The following is a 22,331-nucleotide window of genomic DNA, read 5'->3' on the forward strand; positions in this document are numbered from 1 at the left end:
TTTTAATAGACATTTTGTGTGTCAGAGATAAATTACAAATTCGTAACTTCAATGGAGTTAATTTGTTTCAGTTTACTAATTAAAACACGCCTATTGATATTTACTCATAAATAATCAAACACAAATAGAATTTCATATATGACTACTGTCCTGTAGTCTTAGTTACAAATTAAATATTTATTATTCATTAGTACGTCGTGTGGTCTAACCACTATTTTATAGGCATTAATAACCATGTTACATTGCAAGGCAGTTTGAAATCCTATATCGGAAATATAGCATGGAACTAACTCTTCGTAAATGAGTTAAGAATTTAACTATCCATATATGTAGATCTCTTTTTTCGGTATTTCGGTTGAGCTTATAGAAAAAGAAACAACTTTTTTCATTTTTAGTTACCGGATGATATATATATATTTTCATATAAAATAATTACAGTTGTTTTTATTTTTTTGAAATAATTGTATGAGTAGTCTCATCGTATCCACAGAAGACACATTATTTATAATAAAATATATCATAGTGCACAAGTGTATGCAAGCACAGGTGCACTCTCTTTTCTCTTACCCAAATGATTGGTTAGGAGGCAGTCCGACACTACCGGAGGTCTATGGAATTTAGATGCTTTTCGAGGCACACATTCCAATTAATTAATAACATAATTTAATAAAATGAAACTTGACATACATAATATTTAAAAGTAACTAACGTTAAAAAATGTGTTATCGAAACTGATAACTCCTTTTATAAGCTCCATGAATCAACATTTGCTGTTCGTTAGCGATCAAATAAATTCAAAGTATCATGATTTATATCAACATATGTATTTTTAACTTAACAATTTTCGTTTGCAAATATCTTTTTAGCACAAGTAAAAATAGAACCGAGTCGAGAGCATAACATTTGTGTTTGTATAAAATCGACATTGAAGTGTGAAGACGAGTAGAGTGGTAGAGTTTATTGAATCTCTTTATAGGCCACCTGTTACTCGGGATCGGTGTGGGGAAACAGCTGATCGGGCCCGAACGAATTATTATTATTGTCGAATGGCCCTTTGCTTATTTATTTGTAGCTGAGCGAGCGGGGGGAGGACTCAACTTTCCCCGACGACTCCTGTTTGATAACGTGACACGACGACCTAATGAACCAATCTCGGCAAGATTGCTTCAACTTTCATAACACCGAAATCAAAACCATCAAAGCGCATTCCGCATTTTTCCTAGCTATAATGACAAAACGAAACCGACTAAAAACAAGTGTTTTCGTCATCAAAACTATTCAAATATTAGATGTTGATAATGACTCAAAATTACGATGACGTGAGAGAGGTATACAAAAAAGGCCAAACTAAAACATCATTCAAAGGCTGCGTGTTGTCATTTGACAGTTAAAAAACAGGCATCGGACGATGATGAGTGGAGGCAAATAAGGCCGGTAAAATTACGGTGCGGCGACGGCGGAGCGGGTTGCGGGAGGCGCTCGTAATCACTGGTCTGCATGCTTTTTCTACAAATGAGACGTCCGTCGTCCGTTGCTTTGCTTCACGGGACAGTGTTATTTTCAAACCGTCAATATTATTCGAGCACGATGTTTGTACGGCACGTAGCTACGCCACAAGTTTCAATTGGAAAATTTTTAAACTTACCATCTATTCTGTAGTTTCAAGTACCAAACGTTCAACTTTCATCTTATAAGTACAAAGTTGAGAACTTTGACGGTTTTACGATTATGAACGAGAATTTACTGGCTACCGTTAACTTTAATAACTAGCGAAGATAGTTTCGAATAACATTACGTAAAAACCAAGCATAAGTGAATACTGGGCATGGTATATGATGTTCTACTTTGTCGTTATAATCAGGAATGATTAACAAAATAGCTTGGTTAATTGCGAAAAAATAGTTCAAAATGTACCTACACGGTCAACGAAGCGCATTTAACGATGTCGAAACTCGAATGGATTTTTCCCGTTTATTTAGATAAAGAATTCGTACGAGTAAATGAAAATAAAAAAGCGACAATCCACTTCAAATGCGCCAAGTGAATAAAATATAGGAGCAAAAAAGCGGGAACAATGCGAGTGTCCAATTAAACAAAGCTCGCTCACGTCATCAAAAGGTGTTTCCCGAAGAACGTAACACACACATGCGTGATCAGCTGATTGCTCCGATTTTAACTCACACTACTGAGCGACTGTTAGAGAACATAAATAATGACGGCCCACCTAAATAGCTATACGTAACATCGTATAATTTGTATAAACGACCGGCCGACGGAATAATGTGCGATACGCCAGTTTTCACCGTTATAGGTTTTACGGCGTTCGAATTAAAGCGAACTGTTCGATTTGATGTAGGCACTTAGGACATTTTATGATTAGGTGTCGCCGAGCGTGAGATCGCATTAAATAATCACTCTCATAAACACGCACACTCCCGATTGTTGTGCTCTACTATACCATTAAGAAAGTCGATTCTGAAATGTTTTTACGAAAGCATATTCTTAAAAGTTAAGATGAAAGCTGTTTCTATTCTTGTTAATGTTTACTATTTATTATGTAGGATTCAAATAAGTGTAGTAAAATTGATACTAACGATTAATCGTTAGTATCAATTTTACTTGGTACCGCTTCGCCTTTTTTTTCATTAATGTTTTCAATCTAATCGGTGTCTTTTGTAACAATGTAATTACTTTGCGATTAATCTGATCTGATCCGAGGCAAAATTAACAAAAGCGAAGGAACTGTGGATTTTGTTTTGTTATTGATTTTTATAATTACAATAGAAATTTTGATTTTATTACAAAGGGATCATTAAGTTTAAGTGTAATTTGGAGAAATCCAGTCCATATTAACACTTCAACATAAATTACCTACATAAAGACAGCGATTAATGTTTACGTATATTTTTATCATTTTCTAAATGCCATGAAATTATAATCTGTGTGCGTGTGTGTGGTGCAAAATACGCCTCAACAAAAACAAAACAAGTTAGAGATTAATTGATATTAAAGATCTCATTATATCTCATTAAAAAAAATACATTTTTATAGAAAAAAACTACAAGCCGATTCGCAGTAGAACTGTGCGCAAATACGCCTATAATTTTACCGACGGCAAGAGAAATTCAGAAACTGAGAAGGAATGTCACGTTCGAAACGATTCCCATCGTAGATAAGTTAAAATTAATATTAAACTTCCAAAGTAATCTCTTTATACTTTATAAGTATAAGCAAATAAATTGTGATAAATAAGTAATAATTTAATTAAAAATAAAAAATATATTTAATATAAAATAAGAAATACCTAATTTTACTTTGTACGTGATACCCGAATTCAATTCAAACTTTCCAGCAGTCACCGGTCATATGATAATAAAAACAAACATCTAGTCACACTGTCACAAAATAGAATCCACGAGTATTGAGCTAACGCACACCAACGAGAAAGCGGTCGGATGTCACGCACACATGAGTGATACCGCGTTCCTGTACACGCACACAGGGGAGAATCGGCAATAGATAAGAATCGTCCCATTTTACAATAAGGAGTCGTGGCTGCGATTACTTACTGTGTTCGCAGGCAGCCTTATGATGACGGCCGTCTTGAATCCTTCTTGGAACAACACCGATACACAGATTAGAGTTGCACGCACATGCACTCTACACACACACACACTTGACGGAAAACGATAAGACTCGACAATGTAGAGTCGAGAGATAAGTTCGGAACGTAGAGCGAGCTCTTAATTTGAACACGACGAGAAGAGTATTTATGGTGGGTAAGGGGTCTAGGGGAGTGCGAGCGACGGGCGACAGTCGTGTGGATATAACAGAAGTACGCTCGATTGCACTAGCGGTGCGCGCGTTTCAGTTGGCGCACAGCGACTGGCGCAGGCGAGGCGCGCGGTGCGGCGAAGCGGGCGGGCGAGCGATTTCACCGGGCTGATATTGCGACGGCGGCACGTCGCTCGACTCCGGCCCATATGTATAGCTATGACGGAGCGAGGGCACGCCGCGCGCCGGCGAGTCGAGCGGGGGGTCGCACTATGCCAGCACTGCACGCACCCAATCGACTCTCCTACTCGACCAGTTATTTGTTCGCGCACATATTCGCCTTCTATGCCAACGTACATGGCAAATCAGCTTAGTTCTGCTATGGCTTTGCTTTAAACGATACGTTTAATTAATACAAAACTGTAATATTTATCTTTATTTACTTGTTTATATTTCTTATCGATACTTATTTATGATACACAGTTAACTGTAGTATTGTTGTATAAACAATAACACTTAATCAAATCGGATATACATCTTATCATGGTTGTAGGAACAAATAAACTCCCGTGTCAAGTAATTAGTCATAATAACAATAAGACAAACATGTAGTTCTATATACAACGGTTCGTAATGAGCCTCAACAGGAAACGTGAGAGATCAATAAGCCACTAACGCCTAGCCTAGTAACAAATTAATTAGGCAATATTGATCGGTTTGTGTGCGGTTGTCATATAAATACATCTATCAATATAATGTTATGCATCTCATTACAGTTGCGGTACATAGTAATGGCCTATTGGGAATGCGGGTCAATTGCATTTGCGCACTGAAGCTTCGGTTCTTGTACTGGTAATAAAACTTAAAAGTCAAGAAAAAATATATACAAAAATTCAACAAATATGTGCAATAATACGAAGGGCATCATACGATATCTTGAATTATAGCAAAATAAAAAATAGCAGACGTGAAATAAGAGCTTGCGCAGTTAAGAATGAGGTAAGAAAGATAAAAAATCTAAATAATGCGAGGCTTAAAGGCCGGCGCCATTGCGGCGCCTTAAGGATATGGAACAAAAGACGCCTAACGGTCTGCGCGCGAGTTTATACTGATCCACATATTAATCGATAAATTTTAATATTACATCAAGGTCGAAAAATTGATAACTGAATTCATAAAACAATCTTTTGAAGGGCGTTTTTTTTTCTATATGTAGTCACTGTATAAGTACTATCTGCATTTTAAGTGAGTTGTATGAATCATTTACGAAAATTAAGAATATTTAAAAGATTTAAGTATGTATTAATTGAGTTGTATGAATCATTTACGAAAATTAAGAAGATTTACAAGATTTAAGTATGTATTAATGATGATGTATGATATTTATTTATAATTTCAAACCGTTGTTCGAATTACGATTATAGCGATTTTATCAAACAAACCAATTACTATATTAAAAGTTAAAACTAACAAATTTCGCCCATATCCAAGTTAAATTGAAACAAAATATGCAGAAGAATTGAAGCTGCTCTGGCACGGCGGATTAATCGTAATTTTTCAATATAGAAACCTGTTCTCTAAGAGCCGAGTGGAAGGCAGTAGGGTGTTGCGAGAGCGGGCGCTTCTCAAAATAAAAGAAATATGTTTTAGTAGGTTAGCGAGCGTGTTTACGGGCAGATTCCTCTGATGCGATTATGCTGCTATCAGTTACATAAGATCATGTAGCAATTATAATTTATTCCGTGGCAGGCGATATAACAAATGTCTGTCTTTCACAGATACTTCATGTAAATGTGGCTAGAGGGTAGAAAGAGTAGTTAATTTTAAATAAACGTTATATTCTATACGTTGGAATTTTTTAAACTTCGATAGAGCTCTACGATTTAAATATAAAGCGAGCTCGTGACGCCATCTGTCGGACGGCCAGCGCAGTTCGGACCGGATGCTCGACCAGTTTCGTATGACACCGAACACCTGCAAGCACTCGCCTACCGAGCCACTATCGCGTCAACTTATAACGTTGCATACACGACACTAACCTTGTTCATGTACGTAAAAGGAAAATAATAAATGGCCGTCGTATTAAAAGATTCAACGTATTAAAACGTTGTAGTTGAAAGAGACTCATCGACGTTCGTGATCGAATTCCTTTATATTCATCGGGGCATCTTCGGTGAGACAATAAAGTTACGTAAGGAAACGCAAGACGCGTCAATGGCATTTCGACCCTGCCTCCGTTCTCGTCACTGACCCACATTACTCACATACACAATCACAATTCCGGTGTAATAAGTTTATTTGTTATTACATCATTACCAACCGTTGCCGTGCTGACTGCTACGTATTGTTTGTTTGATACCAGATATAATTATTACATTACATGTAACTGTATACGTCTATATTGGAATATATATTTCAGAGTCGAATTGATCGAGTGTATTTAACACGTAGATATTAATTGAAGGTCGTAGAAATCCGGGCATGGCACCACAGAATTTTGATGTGATTTTATGAATTCACCACGTTCTCGGCTGTGACGGAAAACATCCTAAGATACCTTATGAATTACCTTCATACGTAGAATGAAATTTGACCATACGGCATATGTATAAATCAAGCTGCACTTGAACAGTGTTGTGTAATAGCTTCAAACCGTGTCCTTAAGAGAACTAGAGGCATATATAGGAGAGGAAACAAATAATAAACATTTTTATATTCGTATTTGATAACATAAGAGGTATGCTGAATACAAATTTAATAATTTATTGAGTTTGCTCCGTCAAACATTTAAATACAAGTATCCTTGTTTTTTTTTCTGTACATCCGACAACGTTTATACAAGAATTCAAACCCGAGCAGTGAAAAAGACATTCAAAACATTAAATACATTTAATTTTTATATAAATACTACTATAGAGATAGATGACTTGCAAACTATTTTTGCTAGAAAGGTGCTCTACCTTATATATCTTCACTTACTTCATAGTAATAATTTATTCTCGTTCATTTTTTTTACTTTTTTTTTTTAAATCGTTTTAAACTCACTTAAAATACATAGGTGTCATGATAAATAAATACATTTAGGATCATTCGCATAATAATGTAATTACGTTACATGCCCGCGTTAAACGAGATGCGTAAGATAGCAAAATTAACGTACAAATTCGCCAAGTACCTGTGGCATTGACAAGGTTGCACAAGATAAGAATAAAAATAGCCACATCATGTAGCGTCTCTTAAACACGTGACTATTATTTATAGTAGCGTCAAATGTTGAACACTGAATGAACTTTTCTTTTCGTGAGAAATGGCCGTGTGTGCGTGTCCCGGTGTCAATGTAGGCCACTGTCAAGGTCGAATGTTTAATATAAAGTCTGGCGTCGGGACATTAAAATGGTCGGCCCCTCCCTTAGACCCCCTTATCCCCGGCCCGGGCGGCGGTCGCAATCGTTGCAACTCGTTATTTATTATCTAAAGGCAGCCAGCCCCCCTCTCTCTCAAGATGCTACCAAGCTTCTCAACCTACAGACCTAAGTATTAAAAAAGGCAATTACAAAAGCGCGCTTATCAGAGCCGCATTGTGTCGGGGGCCAGAAACAGCTGATACGATAACATAAATACATCCCTGACCTATTCTACGTGTGACGAAGCCAGCGTCGGCTGATTACTAACATTGAGGTAGATAAATGAAAATTATAGGCGTGACAACGACTATCAGAACACGGTAAACGAACGAGTTGAATGACACTATAGATTTAGTGGAGTAATCGATTGCTTAGGTCGTAAATATTCGATTCGACTTATGTTATTGCATAGGATTTTGAATGCGATAAGTTCGCAAACCTTAATAGTATGTAAAAGAGCTAAACAAATTCGCGACGTCGCGCGTTGGTCGACGCATCGTAAAGCGTGCTCCCGAGAAACTTGGAACTCTCACTTTCGTACAAGAAAGGCTTGGTGGCTGTGCCTTTACAAGTTCACTATAAATACACAAACAACTAATACGAAACAGCTATGAGTCGAGCGTGACATTCACCCTCACACCCGCTCCAACGTGATACGCCGTTGTTTCAACAAAATACTGATTAATCTTTGATGAGTAGTGTTGCTTTTATTTGTTGCTTATATTAATGCGATCGTTTAGAAATCTTTATGAATGCACTGTGTTTACCCTAGTTTTAAACTTTCTATATTTATTATGGAATTAGTTAATGAGACTTTTGTGATATTTATTATCTACAGTCATTAAAATATTATTGTTATTAATATACTTTTATATATTTTTTTAATAATAGGACACGCATTAGTGCAAGTTATTATATAGTGGCTGTTTATGGCCGAATTGAATAATAGAGAAACCAAATTTAATTATCCGATGATTTTAAAATATAAGTTTCGTAAATGAGTATGTATATTTTAACACAAACAAAAATCCGTAATAATCAAATCGTCTAGTAAATGTTGGGGTTTCCCCGTTGGAGAGCTGCCAAAATCGAGGGGGCATCTTAAAATAAATTTCGGATTATAAAATTCGTTAATGACGCGATTATATTTGGCAGGTTTATTTACAGAAAATGAAAACTATTTATAAAAACAGAAACTAACACAAATAACCAACACGCTATAGAGATGGAATAATTAAAAAAAATAACAGATTGACAAACCTATGACAAACATATTTTTGTACTTGTGTATATAGAACATTTTCCTGATCTTAAACCTTAATTAAATATAGAGAAACTTAGTAATGGTTTGATGTGCTATAACGTGAGTAAACTTATCGATTTTCTAGTTCAACGACCACATCTAAACTTCAATGAAAGTATTATATAAAAACTCATCTTCCGCCCGCGGCTTTGCCCGCATGGAATTAGGTTATACGGCGCCCCACACGAACTGCTTAAAAACTGGTTAAAAAGTGTGTATCATACGTATATGTTGTTACAAGACTCAAAGAAACTAATATCCAAAATCTAAATCGTATAACCGAAGGCAGCTTTAGGATACGACGAAGACACTTGCGTACTAATATAAACATATTCAATTATAATATTTGTGTCATGTGATTTTATGAAGCTGAGAGAAATTATATTAAATTTGGGGTATTCAATATAAATGTCTCCAATGAATCCTCTCACGTACCGTTCAGACTTATTGAGTTAGACATTTAATATAAATATAATACTCTTGCATAGACCCCTTTCCTTATGGTAGAATATCTATCTTAGTTCAGCGATATTGGTGTAAAAATCTTACTTAAAATGATCGCCCTGCAAACTCTACCGTTGTATAATGTACCTATAACGCATAATTAAGATTTTCCCAATCTATTATCCGATTTATACTATATTTACAAACAAATAAATTTAAAGTCCCCCCCCCCCCGGGTTATATACATACACACATTCTGTATGTAAAGTCACCACTGAAATTAATAATTTATGTATGAATCCACTCATATACAAATCAACATCACTCTATCCACATATCCATTATGTATCTATCCATTATAAACTCTTCCACCAATATGAGAACCCATCTAAGTATATATCATTATTACCTATACACGTTAATATGAATTTAATATTAAAATAAAAAGTGTAATTTTTTACCTGTCTCGTTAAAAGCTAAAAATGGTAACTTAACGAAACTTGACTTGTGACTTAACTTAATAAAAGACAGATAGGTCGGGAGGAATTTTCAATATACATTTTTAAAATAGGAAATCTTACAAACAGCGTTATTGTGTAACTGTTATAGTTTTGGCAGCGTTTGCAAGGAAACGGGCCGGTCCGACAATTTTTCCCCATTTGCGTTGACATAATAAGCTATATCTCAAAGTATGCAGCATATTATATACATCCTCTCTAGTAGTAGTAAAAAGTTCAGGAAATTTCATCTATTTATGATTGAATATTCAGTATATATTTGGAGATTAAGAAAATAAAAAAAGAAACTTTGTTTTGAAGTTTTGACGACTAAATTTTTTTATTCGACCGATGAAAAAAAATCCTTTGGACAGCGATATCTGCTCTGCCTTGGTCAGTAAATCAGTATCTTCTTTTAATATATCCAAAAGATCTGTCTCAGCTTTTTAACCACTACAACAAATATAATGAATCAAATAAATCTATTTATAGAGGCAATAAGTTATATAAATAAGCGCAGTAACAGCCTGTGAATGTCCCACTGCTGGGCTAAGGTCTCCTCTCCCTTTTTGAGGATAAGGAAGGTCCCTTTTTACCTATGCTTATATTATATATATATATATATAGTTTTATAATTAGTGCTTATGATATTCCGCCATGTGTAAAAGTCCCAGTGAAGCAACGAGATGAAATAAACTTGAAACCCCAAGGGAAGGTTTTTTGTTAGCGATGGATCAAATATTTGTAATGCAAATATGCAAAATATTTCTATTATTTTTAGAAGTTTCACAATAAGTGTCAATTTATATTTAAATAATATAATAATAATTCAAATGCACGTTCCTGTGAATGTGTCTATATAACGTAAGCAGACTTACAACCTTAAAACTTAAAAACAAGCTTTAAACAAGCGGACGAATATCTTTTCGTCAGGTATAAAATATTTTATTACAGTAACAAGAAATAACAAAGTTATTATTAAATCAAGAACAAGTATAAATGCTTAAAATTATAAAATTTTAATAGAAGAAATTTAAAGATTAAAAAAATAAATAATTTTATCAAACAAAAATGCTTAAAACAAGTTTTAGTTCTAACTTAAATAGGAAGATATTTCTGTCTTCGTAGCATAAAATTAATTGCCTTTATATAGTACTTAATTAGAACACTTTATTTTTAAACATAATTTTGTATCCTAATGTATAATTATAAATCGTATAAGCTGAAATATCTTTATGTAAACAAACTTATTCTAAATTTAATAAATTAATCTATATTTTTTTTACAAAGCTTGAAGCTTGAGCAGAAACTACGAATCCGATTTAAATAATTTTATTTGCGTTAGATATATTTAAGAATTTTATCGGTAATAAACTCCACATTAACAAAACATATTTCATAATTCACATAAACAAAAACTTATGTGAATTGTATGAAATAGACGTGTAAAATCCAAGTTTAACACGGGTATAACCGCGGAGCTGGCTATTAACAATATAAAAAATGTGTTCAACTAATTAGTCTTATAATATTAGTATGTAATGTAAGTATAGTTGAATAATATGTTAAAGTTTTAAACCTTTATTCTTAAGGCCTTCCGAGATGATCACTTGAAATAAGCATTGACTTTGACTTGAGTCGGATAAGTACATATATAGCAATGTTTGCTCGGAACTCAAGTCAAACCTCCATGTAATTTATATTGATTGACACTTGATGTGAAATTATATTTATTTGCTTAGAACAATAATTTCAAGTGAATCTTTGATCATATATGAACGTAAAGTAAATGTCAAATGGGTGCCAATTGTAGTTGCAGAAGAGCGTCACTTTTTGCTCTATTCATGTCTATTGACATTATTGGTCTTAGGGTTTCGTTAGCATATATTTGTCACGATGAAACATAAAAAGCGCATCGCTGTTCGCTTCAAGAATGCACACGTTTGTTCAGCATGAAGTGCGACTAGGTATGCGTTGGACGGTCACGAAGCAAACGCGAGGCGTGCTCGTTCATCGCAATCAAATGACATCATCCTGCCGTGAATACGATTCACTTGTTGAATATTGATCCCGAACCTAACCAACCCCTAATCTATTACATGGTTTATATTTAGAAAATCTATATATTATACTATAGCAGAGTATGCAAACGTTTCTAGTTCTGCTTTTCGTCAAAGTCTAAATTAAAGTTTTTAATTCATTTAATTGAACTGACTTTGTATCGTTATTTGTTCACTTACATAGCAATTAAACGTTTTGTTTACAATTTAATTTATCATGTGTCCAATAATGTTAGTGTTGAAACGTGCGATGTCCCATTAAAGGCAGCGTCGGAAATGTCGACAAAACCTTTAATTAGAGGAACTACATTGTCCGGAATGAACGTTTGTTACGTTCTAACCTGACATGACGTAAATTAGACAATATGAAGTTAGGGGCCAGGTTAGTGCCGGTCGGGAATTGCGGACGGCTCGCAAAACGTCACAAACAGGCTCTTGATTGATGGCTGCGGTGACACTCGTTGCGTCAGACGTAGGTCGAGGGGTCAATGCCAGAGTTATCATAATAACCACGAGAAAAGAATGAAATTTTTAGTCTATCGAATCTACTATTTGCCGCATTTTAAGAAACCCAATCAAGACGAAAAGACAATTTTGAATCGTCATATTACAGGGTTAAATTGAAACTAAAGCAACCACCGTTTCAAAATATTGATCATATCGAGAAAAAACGATAAGAAACTTTGTAGTTACTCTTGTTACACCAATCAAATGACATGAGTGTAATAAATAAACATAATGCTATATATATATATATATTTATATTTATTTAATTTAACATGTAGTTTTAATTTCATTAGTACTGTATAACATTGTATGTGTCTAATTATAGTCATGTCCAGAATGTTAAATTATCATAACAAATGTTTATTAAATTGCATCTGCATTCCTTTTTTATTTTCCTCTTCCATATTTTATAAATGTTTCTAATGATAAAAAGGCACCCCCACCCCCGCACACATTCTTTTACTACTTAACATTTGCACAAACACGGCGTATTTTAAAACGGCTCTCTTCCAGAGAGATTGATACTTGAATATTACTGGGAAATGGAAGCGCAATCGATGCTTACATTGTTTAGTTTATGAAAATTCATGAACAAGTAAGGTTGGACGGTCTCCGGTTACGACCACCCGGAACGGTGACTGTTCGGCCCCATTTCGAATACGTGGGGTCGCCATAAAACGGTTCCTTTTACGACAACGGCAGAGAACACATACACATTAGAGTAGGCATTCTAAAACAATAACGATCCAGCGAGGGCCCGCGATAGGATCCTCTTTGATGTCACAAACGGCCCTTGTCGACACAATACGCCGTCACGTAAATATATTTTGCCCCACCTGTTCGCACCTTAATGTTATTAACTACCATAAAAGTTATATCTCGCTGTCTACCCTACTGACTGTTATCTAATGAGAATCCATATTGCAGGGTACGGGCTCGCGTTATTATTGGACCATCGGTTTTCTTGAGGGATTAAAGTCGTTTTATAAGCAAAACTTTTACATAAAATTGTTTGCTAAGAAGGAAATGGTAGGCACATTTGTTAGATGAGGTTATCATAATATATACGTAGTGAGCATTCGTGCAATAGGGTTTTGAATAATCTTTACAATACGTATAAGGTTTAATATCATTCTATGGATATACTGATAAAACTTAACGTCGCATATTCGTTATAACCCCTCTTTGCGAACAATGTATGAAGTTTAGCGTAAGCCTGTAATAATCTGCAAGTTAGCTTAGGTTGATGGATAAACGTTGGTGTATGTATGAACGAAATATGGTAATGCAGACATTATTAAAGCGTGTACTCGTGCAGTTAGCTAACAAAGTAACCGCAGAGGCGACAGAGCACGCTTACTCTACACGAGCTCGGCGGCTCGGCCACGTACTTTAGCGGTTCATTGCGGCTCTCTTAATATTTCGTTCTACATAACTTGTAATGGTTCTACAACTCGTTAGTCAGGAAAACGCAACACGTTCTGTTATGACACTATATGACAGCGCTTGGTTGAAAATTAATTACTTCGCATTTACAGTTCCGATTGTGACTCACGTGAGGATCCGGTAACAGGAAAACTACATTTTTAACTTGTTAAAGGAAATTACTGAACAAACTTCGTTTTAATTTAAATGGACTCGATACAGTGTTGTATGTAAATCAAGATAGCGAATCGATTTCGTGAATATGGATGGCTATTAAGAAACGATTCGTATGGTTGCGGGACGGGTCCGGTTTACAACCTCGTTACCGGCGATCCAAGGTTTTTACAACGCGATTATACCGCCCACTTTGCTCGACCTACGCACCCAGTAATTGGGGTAAATCTTTTTATTAGGGACCCGCTACATCCCGTATAAACATTTATACGACTATCTGAATTTCGAAATAAAACCTTATTTAACAGGTGATTTCAATTGAAATTTTAATCGAAACAAACAATAATTATCTATCAAAATAATAATTGGATGCATTCATCATTCGAAATATTTCATAAATACAATACTTTGTAATTAATGCATTAGTGCTTTTTGACGTATTTTCGGCGGGAAACAACACGAGAATGCTTTATCTGTTTTTGGAGCGGTATCAATTATTAAAATGCAAGTATAACGAGTGCCCGACCACATTTCGTTCGCGTTCGGCCTCGCGGCGCATTATCGAAATCGGACCGCAATAATTACATTCGAGCTGAATGCGGCCGGCCACTCCATCCATGTCCGAGCGACTGACCAAATAAAATATACGCCCGCGATAAACTTATCATCGAGGGATTCATTATTCGTCACGTTAAAAAGAACTCTTTTGAAACTACTTGCCCGTTCATTTAATGTTATCAATCCGTAATAAATATCAATACACTTACGAGTCATTCCGTTCTCAACCATCATAATGACATAACTAAATAAAGACAAAACTCAACTATAGCTACGGCTAGATAACGTATGTAAGTGCATATATTTAAAAAACTATTACTAATATTTTTAGTAGTATTTATAAATTGGTCCTAGCCATAGTCACTGATACAGAAAAAATATATTCTAAAACACAAAGAGAATGTTTCAAAAGAAACCTTCAATGTAACTATCAGCTGGCAACGTATTTCATTTAGTGGAATATATTATCGATGACACAGACCGTTTCATTCGGAACGGTAAATAATCTAAATGTATTCGACTACACGATGACATTTCATCTAAAAATTTTGGGATAAGAATTTTTGTTTTGTTTTTGCAAAGCGGTCGCCGGTCGCCTGTCGGCTGATTACGTACTCTACCGTCATTCATTTGCGTCTACACCGCTCTACTCAATCTCGTTTATTATGAACGTGCAGCGAGCGGCCCTGTCTCCCGCATTTTACATTGGTACATTTTGCTACGTAAAATGCTTTTAGTGTTACTGTTACGTAAGTTTTTATAGACATTATTACCGTGCCATGTTTAAGGGAATTACGGCCATAATGAACGTAATACTGACTACCGAATTCATTCGATGCACTTTAGTGGAACAATTATTTTTAATAAACTCTATTTAACATTTAACTATACATTACGCTAGGAATATTTTCTGACATTATTATGCCCCTAGTGTCTTGTATGTAACAATGAACTCTTACGTAAGCTTTTTTTTTCTTCTATTATATATCTTCCCGCACATTTGAAGCAATTACAACACGACGTAGTAGGGTGCATTCGTGACATTAATGAATAGCATTGTAAAAAGACATTCTTATAAAACCCCCCTCCCGTTTCTAGGATGCATAATATTTCTTTTGAGCTGTCATTCACCGCCCGACGTATAGTTGCATAAATAAATAATTCGAATCGGACCCTTCTCGACCTCAACTCGTTACTTGAATTGAATGACTTGCTTAAGATTTCAGAAAGTATATCGAAGAGAAAATTATATTTATTGCAGAATAACTTTATCGTCAAATTGACATGTTGGTTTTAATAGTAAATTCAGTATTTATTCTAACCCACATCTTAAAGCAAAGACTTAAAAAAAATGCTACATTAGGCAAAATATGTATTAAATATATCTTGAGTAAAGTTCTCAAACCGTAAAATCTCGTTGGAATTATGGAGGAGTATAAAAAGTTAATAAAATACTCCGGCGAAATTTCGTTCAAAACAGAAACGCGAGGGTCGACGACTCGGCAGTGGGCCGCGCTCACTCGCTACAGTAGAAAGGAGCGGTCCCCTCGATTTCGGCAGAACGTTCGGTACATTCATTACAAAAAGCGACACATAGCCCGGGCCCCGGTTTTATAATTCTACTCATTTGGTTTCCCCCGAACGAGTCGCGAGACAACGCGCTCGGCTAACTGTATCAATCAACATCAAACAAACTCGCTCTATCTTTACAAATATCGTTCGCTAGGGCTGGAAATGAAATTCTATTTTATTAGTTAAAATATTATACGACTAGAACCAACAAAAAATTAAAGCACTTCGAAAATGGTTTAGCGTGACTGATAGGGGATCCTAAAATAACAAGACTCGGGTCTATTCCTATTCAGTCGGCCCGCATCCAACCAACTGCGACCCAAAGAATAAATTCATACAAAGAACTCCTCGAGAATAATAAAGACGTTAAAGTATACGTATTATGCGTCGCGGCGACTAGTCATGTGGCAGCCCTATGAGTTAGGGTTGCAACTGCCACTGACAATTCTTTTTATCGTTCCATTTGTAAATGCAGTTCTGTTATCGTGGAAGTACGCCCGCGGCTGTGTGTCTCGAATAAAGAGGCGCGTGCTTTGATCTACGCTTAATGAAATAGCAGGACGATATACGCTTCAAAAGCAAATATAAATCCCGATCGAACCCTTTGCGTGAAGGTGGAGGCGTCCAATTCAATTGCGAAATATGTTCAATATAAATAACAACAACGCTCTTCGATTTCCTTCGTCATTTCATTGCATAGGAAATTGCTTTCATTTTTTAAGCGTGGAAACAATGCCGACTATAAATAATATTATTCACGCCTACACAAATTGGAGTAGGTTTTGCTTTTCCAGCGCGTCGGGTGTCGGGCGGCTGGCGGCACAATTTAGCAAACAAGCTTATTGTCAAGTGTCGCGGCGGACGGCTCGCTAACTACGTGTATGGAGTATGGAGTGTCGTTTCACAAACAGACACGCGAGGCTCACTTGTTTTCGCAAGCTATGCACTGATGAAGACACGACATTTATGATTTTAATTAATGTTATTTTTATCAACGTCATTTCGGATGCATTCGGCTTGCGAATATAATATAATCACATACATATATACTCACTCAGGTCTGGCAACTTTGTATTTCTGACTACGAAAATTTACTTTTGTCTTCATTACATTTTATAGGCGCAAAGCAATGATTGTAATAATTATTGTATTTAATTGACTTACGGAGTCTTGATCATGAGCGTTGGGTGTGGACGGCTGACCTGGCCGGGGCGGTGGTGGGTAGCCCTGAGAACAATTAATTTTAATTATATTAATTAAATTATCAAGCATAAAATATAGTCTAAAGATATTCGTCAATACATGAGAACTATAATAATGCATCAATAATAGCTGTATTTTCTAATAGTTGCATTCTATATAATGATGGATTATATTTGTGAATTGTCTGTTCATCCGCGTTTTGTATAATTTTGCTTAATAGTAAACTCTTATATACTATAGCAAGAATGGTAAAGGTATATAAATACAATTCCTGCGTTCGGTTTAACGGCGATCCTGCAACAAGCCTGACCATGTGGCATGATATTAATTGAGAGCGACGCCGGCGCCGTCTGCGCTACTAAACAATTATTTTCTTATCTCCTTAACGCTGAATCAAATTATTTAGCACTCGACTGTGCCTTTTACAGTATTACCTCTACCTGCGCACCTATATTGTTGTATTTTTTGCTTAACCTTACCTTCGTTTCTTTTAAAAGAATTATGAAATTAAAGATACACATGCATTTCTATAGCTAAATTAGTTTGTATTAACTATGACATAAATTAACAGTAAGAACGTATGTGTATGCATATTTTGCAACTTAATTATGAACTATCTTCAACGAAACAATTAATGTTTTGCACACATTTGACAATTAAAGGAAGAATAAATAAAGTTTTATTTTTATCAACGATGAGTGAATTAGATTTTAGCAACTTTACTGAATATAATATACTATTAATATTTATGTAATTATATAACACATTGTGTGCGTTCTAATGTGCTGTTTGACATACGACGTACATTTACTGTAGTTCGTACCTGCGTAACAAGACAAATGGCTACTAGATAAAACATTAAATCTAAAATATAAATTATAATTATTATAATTCCAGCAACCGACACAAAACAGTAATAATATCTCAAAATGTCAGCCACGTTTAATGTTTATCCGACGTTCCGAGAACATCTTTACAGTATTAACGTAGATGCACGTAATTACAAACGGTCCGCGTCGACAAGTCGAACGGGCTCGCTTCAAACTTTCTGAAACTCAGAGAGCAAAGACGCTTAAACGTTTAACGCTAAAGATATCTTACTCAGCTTGTGCAAAATTATATGAACTATATTATTAACTTTAATATGAGACGGCCGAGTCGAATTATATCTATACATTTCAATTGGCAATGCCGGTTAATATTATCTTTTGTACATTTAGAAGTTTTTACTCAAGTTATCAATTAACTATTCATAAACTGACAATAACGATCAAGACGAAATCTTCAACATCGAAGCGTTACACCCTCGTTATTAATAGCCAAATTCGTCCTTCTGAAAAGAAATGCCTCGGACCTGATAACAATCGGCGTTTGGAACGATTCGAGTCTAAGATAGGCATCATGGAACACAAAAATTACCTCTTAAGGTACTATCTTTTTACACGCTCGGGCTTTTATGAACTCGACCTACACATACATATGTAACAAAAGTTATAGAGGATTAATAGAGATAACTTTTTTGAACTATGTTTTATAAATATTAAAAATCATTTAATTCGAGAGAAATTACAACCGAATCGAAAATGAAATTATCACTAATATCAAAACGACTGAAATCGTTTTCATCGTATTGTTTAGAACGTAAATAAATTATATTTCACACGTTGAAAGCAATATATGGTTTAAACAAATTTTCAAACAACGCACGTAGCGAGAGGCAAAACAAGCCCGCAATTACAGAGTCGAATGCGCAAAATACACTAATTTTACTTTGTCGAGTCCGATGTTGGACGGGAGATCTGTGTGCTTAGCGAATGAAAAATGCAATTCAAAATTGTATGATTGGTCCCTTTGTTCACTGAATACGGAAACATGGACAAACGAACATATTTGGTTTACGTTGTGTACATTGAATTTGTTTGATGACGACAATAATTATACCGGTATGCGGTAAATACTGTATTTACTTTTTTTTGGGGTCGTTATCGACCGTCGTGACCAGGGTGAAGTATTATTTCGTACCAGTTATTGCACTCTGTTTTAATTGGCGTTTAATAAACTACCTGTCATTCACGATGACAGTTTTTATATATATATATATTCGATCCCTGAGGATTATTTCGTTAGTCACGTTACGAACTTCGTCTTTCTGCACTTAAATAAAAAAAATAATGATCGCTGGTGAAGGCCGTATATATTATGCTTACAAAAATGATAACATACATGGGATAATTTAAACCTGTACAATATAATAATAGTCTAGTACTTAACCTCCTTTTTTTAGAAATAATTTTAACGTTTAAGGTTTTTGTAATTTGGATCACCAAATTGAATCAATTGGAACTAAATCACAGAATTGAAAAAGTTAAAAAGCAATTAGTTTTCACGGTAGATGGTCTAAATGTATACGTCAATTATTATTTTTATTAACTGACCCAAATATCAAACTAATTATTTTTTTCAAAAAAATTAATTTTTACACATTACTGTATATGTTTGTGGTTAGATTATTTTTCCCTACAGACATGTTCATTCCATTTAGTTCGTATGCCCATTTTGAAAATTATTATATTTTATAATTTGCAAGTTCCATAAAAATACAATAAAAATTTTTTTTCATTATTTTAGTATGCATATTAATTAATATTACATAAGTTACTGTGTATGTGTGTGCCTGTAATTCTATATTTACAGGCTCGGAAATTTACCTATTATTTTAATTAATTAGATTTATTTATAATCAAAATTTTAGAATAAAAAAACTACTTATACTTCAACGCATTTACTACGATCTGTGAACTATAGTAGTTCTAAATAAACAATCTTGTTATGAATGTCTTATTCAAATAAAATGTTATCATAATAAACAAGTTTCGCATAAAACAGAAACATTGGCCGCCAATTAATAAGAAGAAAGGGAGCAGACACGTCAGTCGCAAGCGGGGAGGTTTTATTCTTCGAGTATTATTTGCGGGAATGGCAAAGGGAGCGAGCGTCATAATTTATCCAACACGGCAATTCCCGACAGCATCGCCGCTGCCACTCCGTACAAGAGAATGTAAGCTACAGTCAGCGTTTCATAGGTTTCCAACCGAGAGAACCCGCCGCGCTAAAGTTCCGGGAATCTAGAGCATTTTGCAGTTTGTTGTAAGCGTACCTACCGGCAACACGGTGGCGATATCTCGCTTTTTATGTAGAAAGAAAACATTGACACGAAATAAAATATCTTCTTACTTACAACGCAGCGCTCGACGACTTAAGCGAATGAGATATTAAATCGAGGAAAGTTATGCAATGGATGAGCAATCGCTGCGAATGATTGACATAAAGAGGCAAATCGTTAAGGAAAAAAGTTGTTCGATTACGACTAAGACTCGACCGACCCTAATGATTCATTAGCTTTAGCTCATGATATAGTCATTGTGTCTAACCTAGTTAGACAACAATTAATAAATCATTTCACTTTAAGGGAATAAATCAAATTAGATAAAAAGTCGTACAATTATTCGTACGGCCTGTGACAAATATATCTCTTTGATAATAAAATATAACGAGTTTTTATTCACAAAATAAATAGCGGACTAGCGAACGCAGAGCTGTCTCGAGCAACCGTTGCGCCCTCTTTATGTTGTAGAGGAATACAAAACGTACCTCTGTAGACAAAACATTATACCTTGTCACTGTCTCCGTTCAATATCTTACTGTAGAACACGCTCTGGCGTTTGATTATTTGGTTGTCATTTATATACAATTTTTAAACGTGCTGCGTCCATAGACTGTAATATAGAAGCTTTATTGATAATAAAGTATTAACGAATAAGTACTCGACAGCATATTTTTCCATAAAGCAGCAATGTAATTAATATTGTTTCAGTAGTGTAGTCCAGTAAAATATAATTAGTGATTCCTCATTACCGCGCGGCATGGCCCCTCTGGACGTTCGTGCGTCTGCCGGCTTATGGTTATTAATAACACCGGCCGCCCCGCCCCGCCCCGCGGCCCCCGGCCCCACGCTCGCCCGCGCTGCCGCTGCCGCTGCCGCACGTCTGACATTTTAATTCCGGAGCCGACTATACGTCCACCACGTGCCTATCTATCGATAAACGTTTTATCGACTCATTTCGTATAATATTGAGACCTAATACTGGAGTCTTCATTTGTCATACACTAAAGATAACATAGCTGGAAGTTATTTTAATTTATGTTATGTATAAGAGATAAGAACTTGTTTATTATAAATGTATTTTTGTATCTCACAAAATAATATGGAGAAAATGTAATAATCTGTCAGAATATACAATTTGGACAGAAAAAAAGGTTTTATAAAATATCATCGAGCAAAGCTATTGAACATCACTAGCTACAAATGCTACAATGGCGGTCGGGCGAGCGCAGGTCGAGCGCAACATGGCTGCCTAGTAGGCGGTTCGAGTGATAGAGAGGATAGAGGCAACGAGTATTGCTCTCCTGCTCACACTCGCACGCTACGCTCGCATCGATCTCTACTCGCTGTGCTCGCCCCCAGCACCAGAAAGGCGGAACTAACAAAATTACAAAGCGCTTTCGAGCCGCTAATCATAAAATAAGATACGACGTTTCATTTCGACCGTACGACTCTCGAGCGATCACGATGCTGGAATGGCCCTTGACTCTCAAAATTCTCTACTGACATCGTAGAGTATTAACCTCGCGTCGCTGTAAGTTTCGTTTAGTCATAGATGGAATTTTAGATTGAAGTCGCTGTTCGACTTAGATAGTGATTTAGTGTCCTCTATTCTGGGCTACATTTATTTCATTGTTCTGCAGCATAGATCTGAACAGCGAATTGCTTCCGCACACAATAATTACATCAGCGGCCACAGCGCCGTCGAGTTTGAGCTTAGAGCGGAATTTTTAATTACGTTTGTTACTTTGATTGGTAACGAGAATTGCTGCAAGGGTTGAGTGTTCTAAACGAAACGGGACAGTCACATTTCAGCACTGCTAGAGTGGCACCGGTTAGTTTGCATTAATTGCGCCGTTGATCGATTGTTTAATTCGAGGCCCGGGGAATTGAACGAGAACACCCCTACCGAGTGTTCCGCTTCCCCGGTCCCGTGATAGCTGAGTGACGTTTAATTTTTGCACCACGCGAGACAGACATCGCGTCTTGCGACGAAAGTCTTTTATAAGCCTTATTTATCACACGTCAATTTCGTTCTATTTTATTGGATTTACTCGCTACTTTCGTAGCGTTTAAGTTATTTTTATGCGTCCGCTATTACCATCTTTTTATGGAAATTATTTCTTCGATAAAGATAATAAAATGTAATATTTACTTGGATTTGTAATATATTAATTTCATAATATTATGGCATTAAAATTAACTTAATCTTAAAAGATAATTTTTGCTGCAATAAATCAATTTGTT

The 22,331-nt window shown here is 35.6% G+C and overlaps 1 protein-coding gene across 11 annotated transcripts in view; it reads right to left on the reverse strand.

The window, feature by feature from the left end:
* The window catches only part of LOC126776558 (trithorax group protein osa), a 94,096-nt gene that overhangs the window by 31,172 nt on the left and 40,593 nt on the right, over positions 1-22,331 (reverse strand). For all 11 annotated transcript variants that reach the window (XM_050499168.1, XM_050499167.1, XM_050499163.1 and 8 more), the window contains exon 4: positions 16,883-16,945. In XM_050499168.1, the coding sequence (XP_050355125.1) occupies positions 16,883-16,945 (63 nt within the window). The remainder of the gene's footprint in view (positions 1-16,882; positions 16,946-22,331) is intronic.

Source organism: Nymphalis io, chromosome 20 (assembly GCF_905147045.1).
Source record: "Nymphalis io chromosome 20, ilAglIoxx1.1, whole genome shotgun sequence".
In the NCBI taxonomy this organism is placed as follows: domain Eukaryota; kingdom Metazoa; phylum Arthropoda; class Insecta; order Lepidoptera; family Nymphalidae; genus Nymphalis; species Nymphalis io.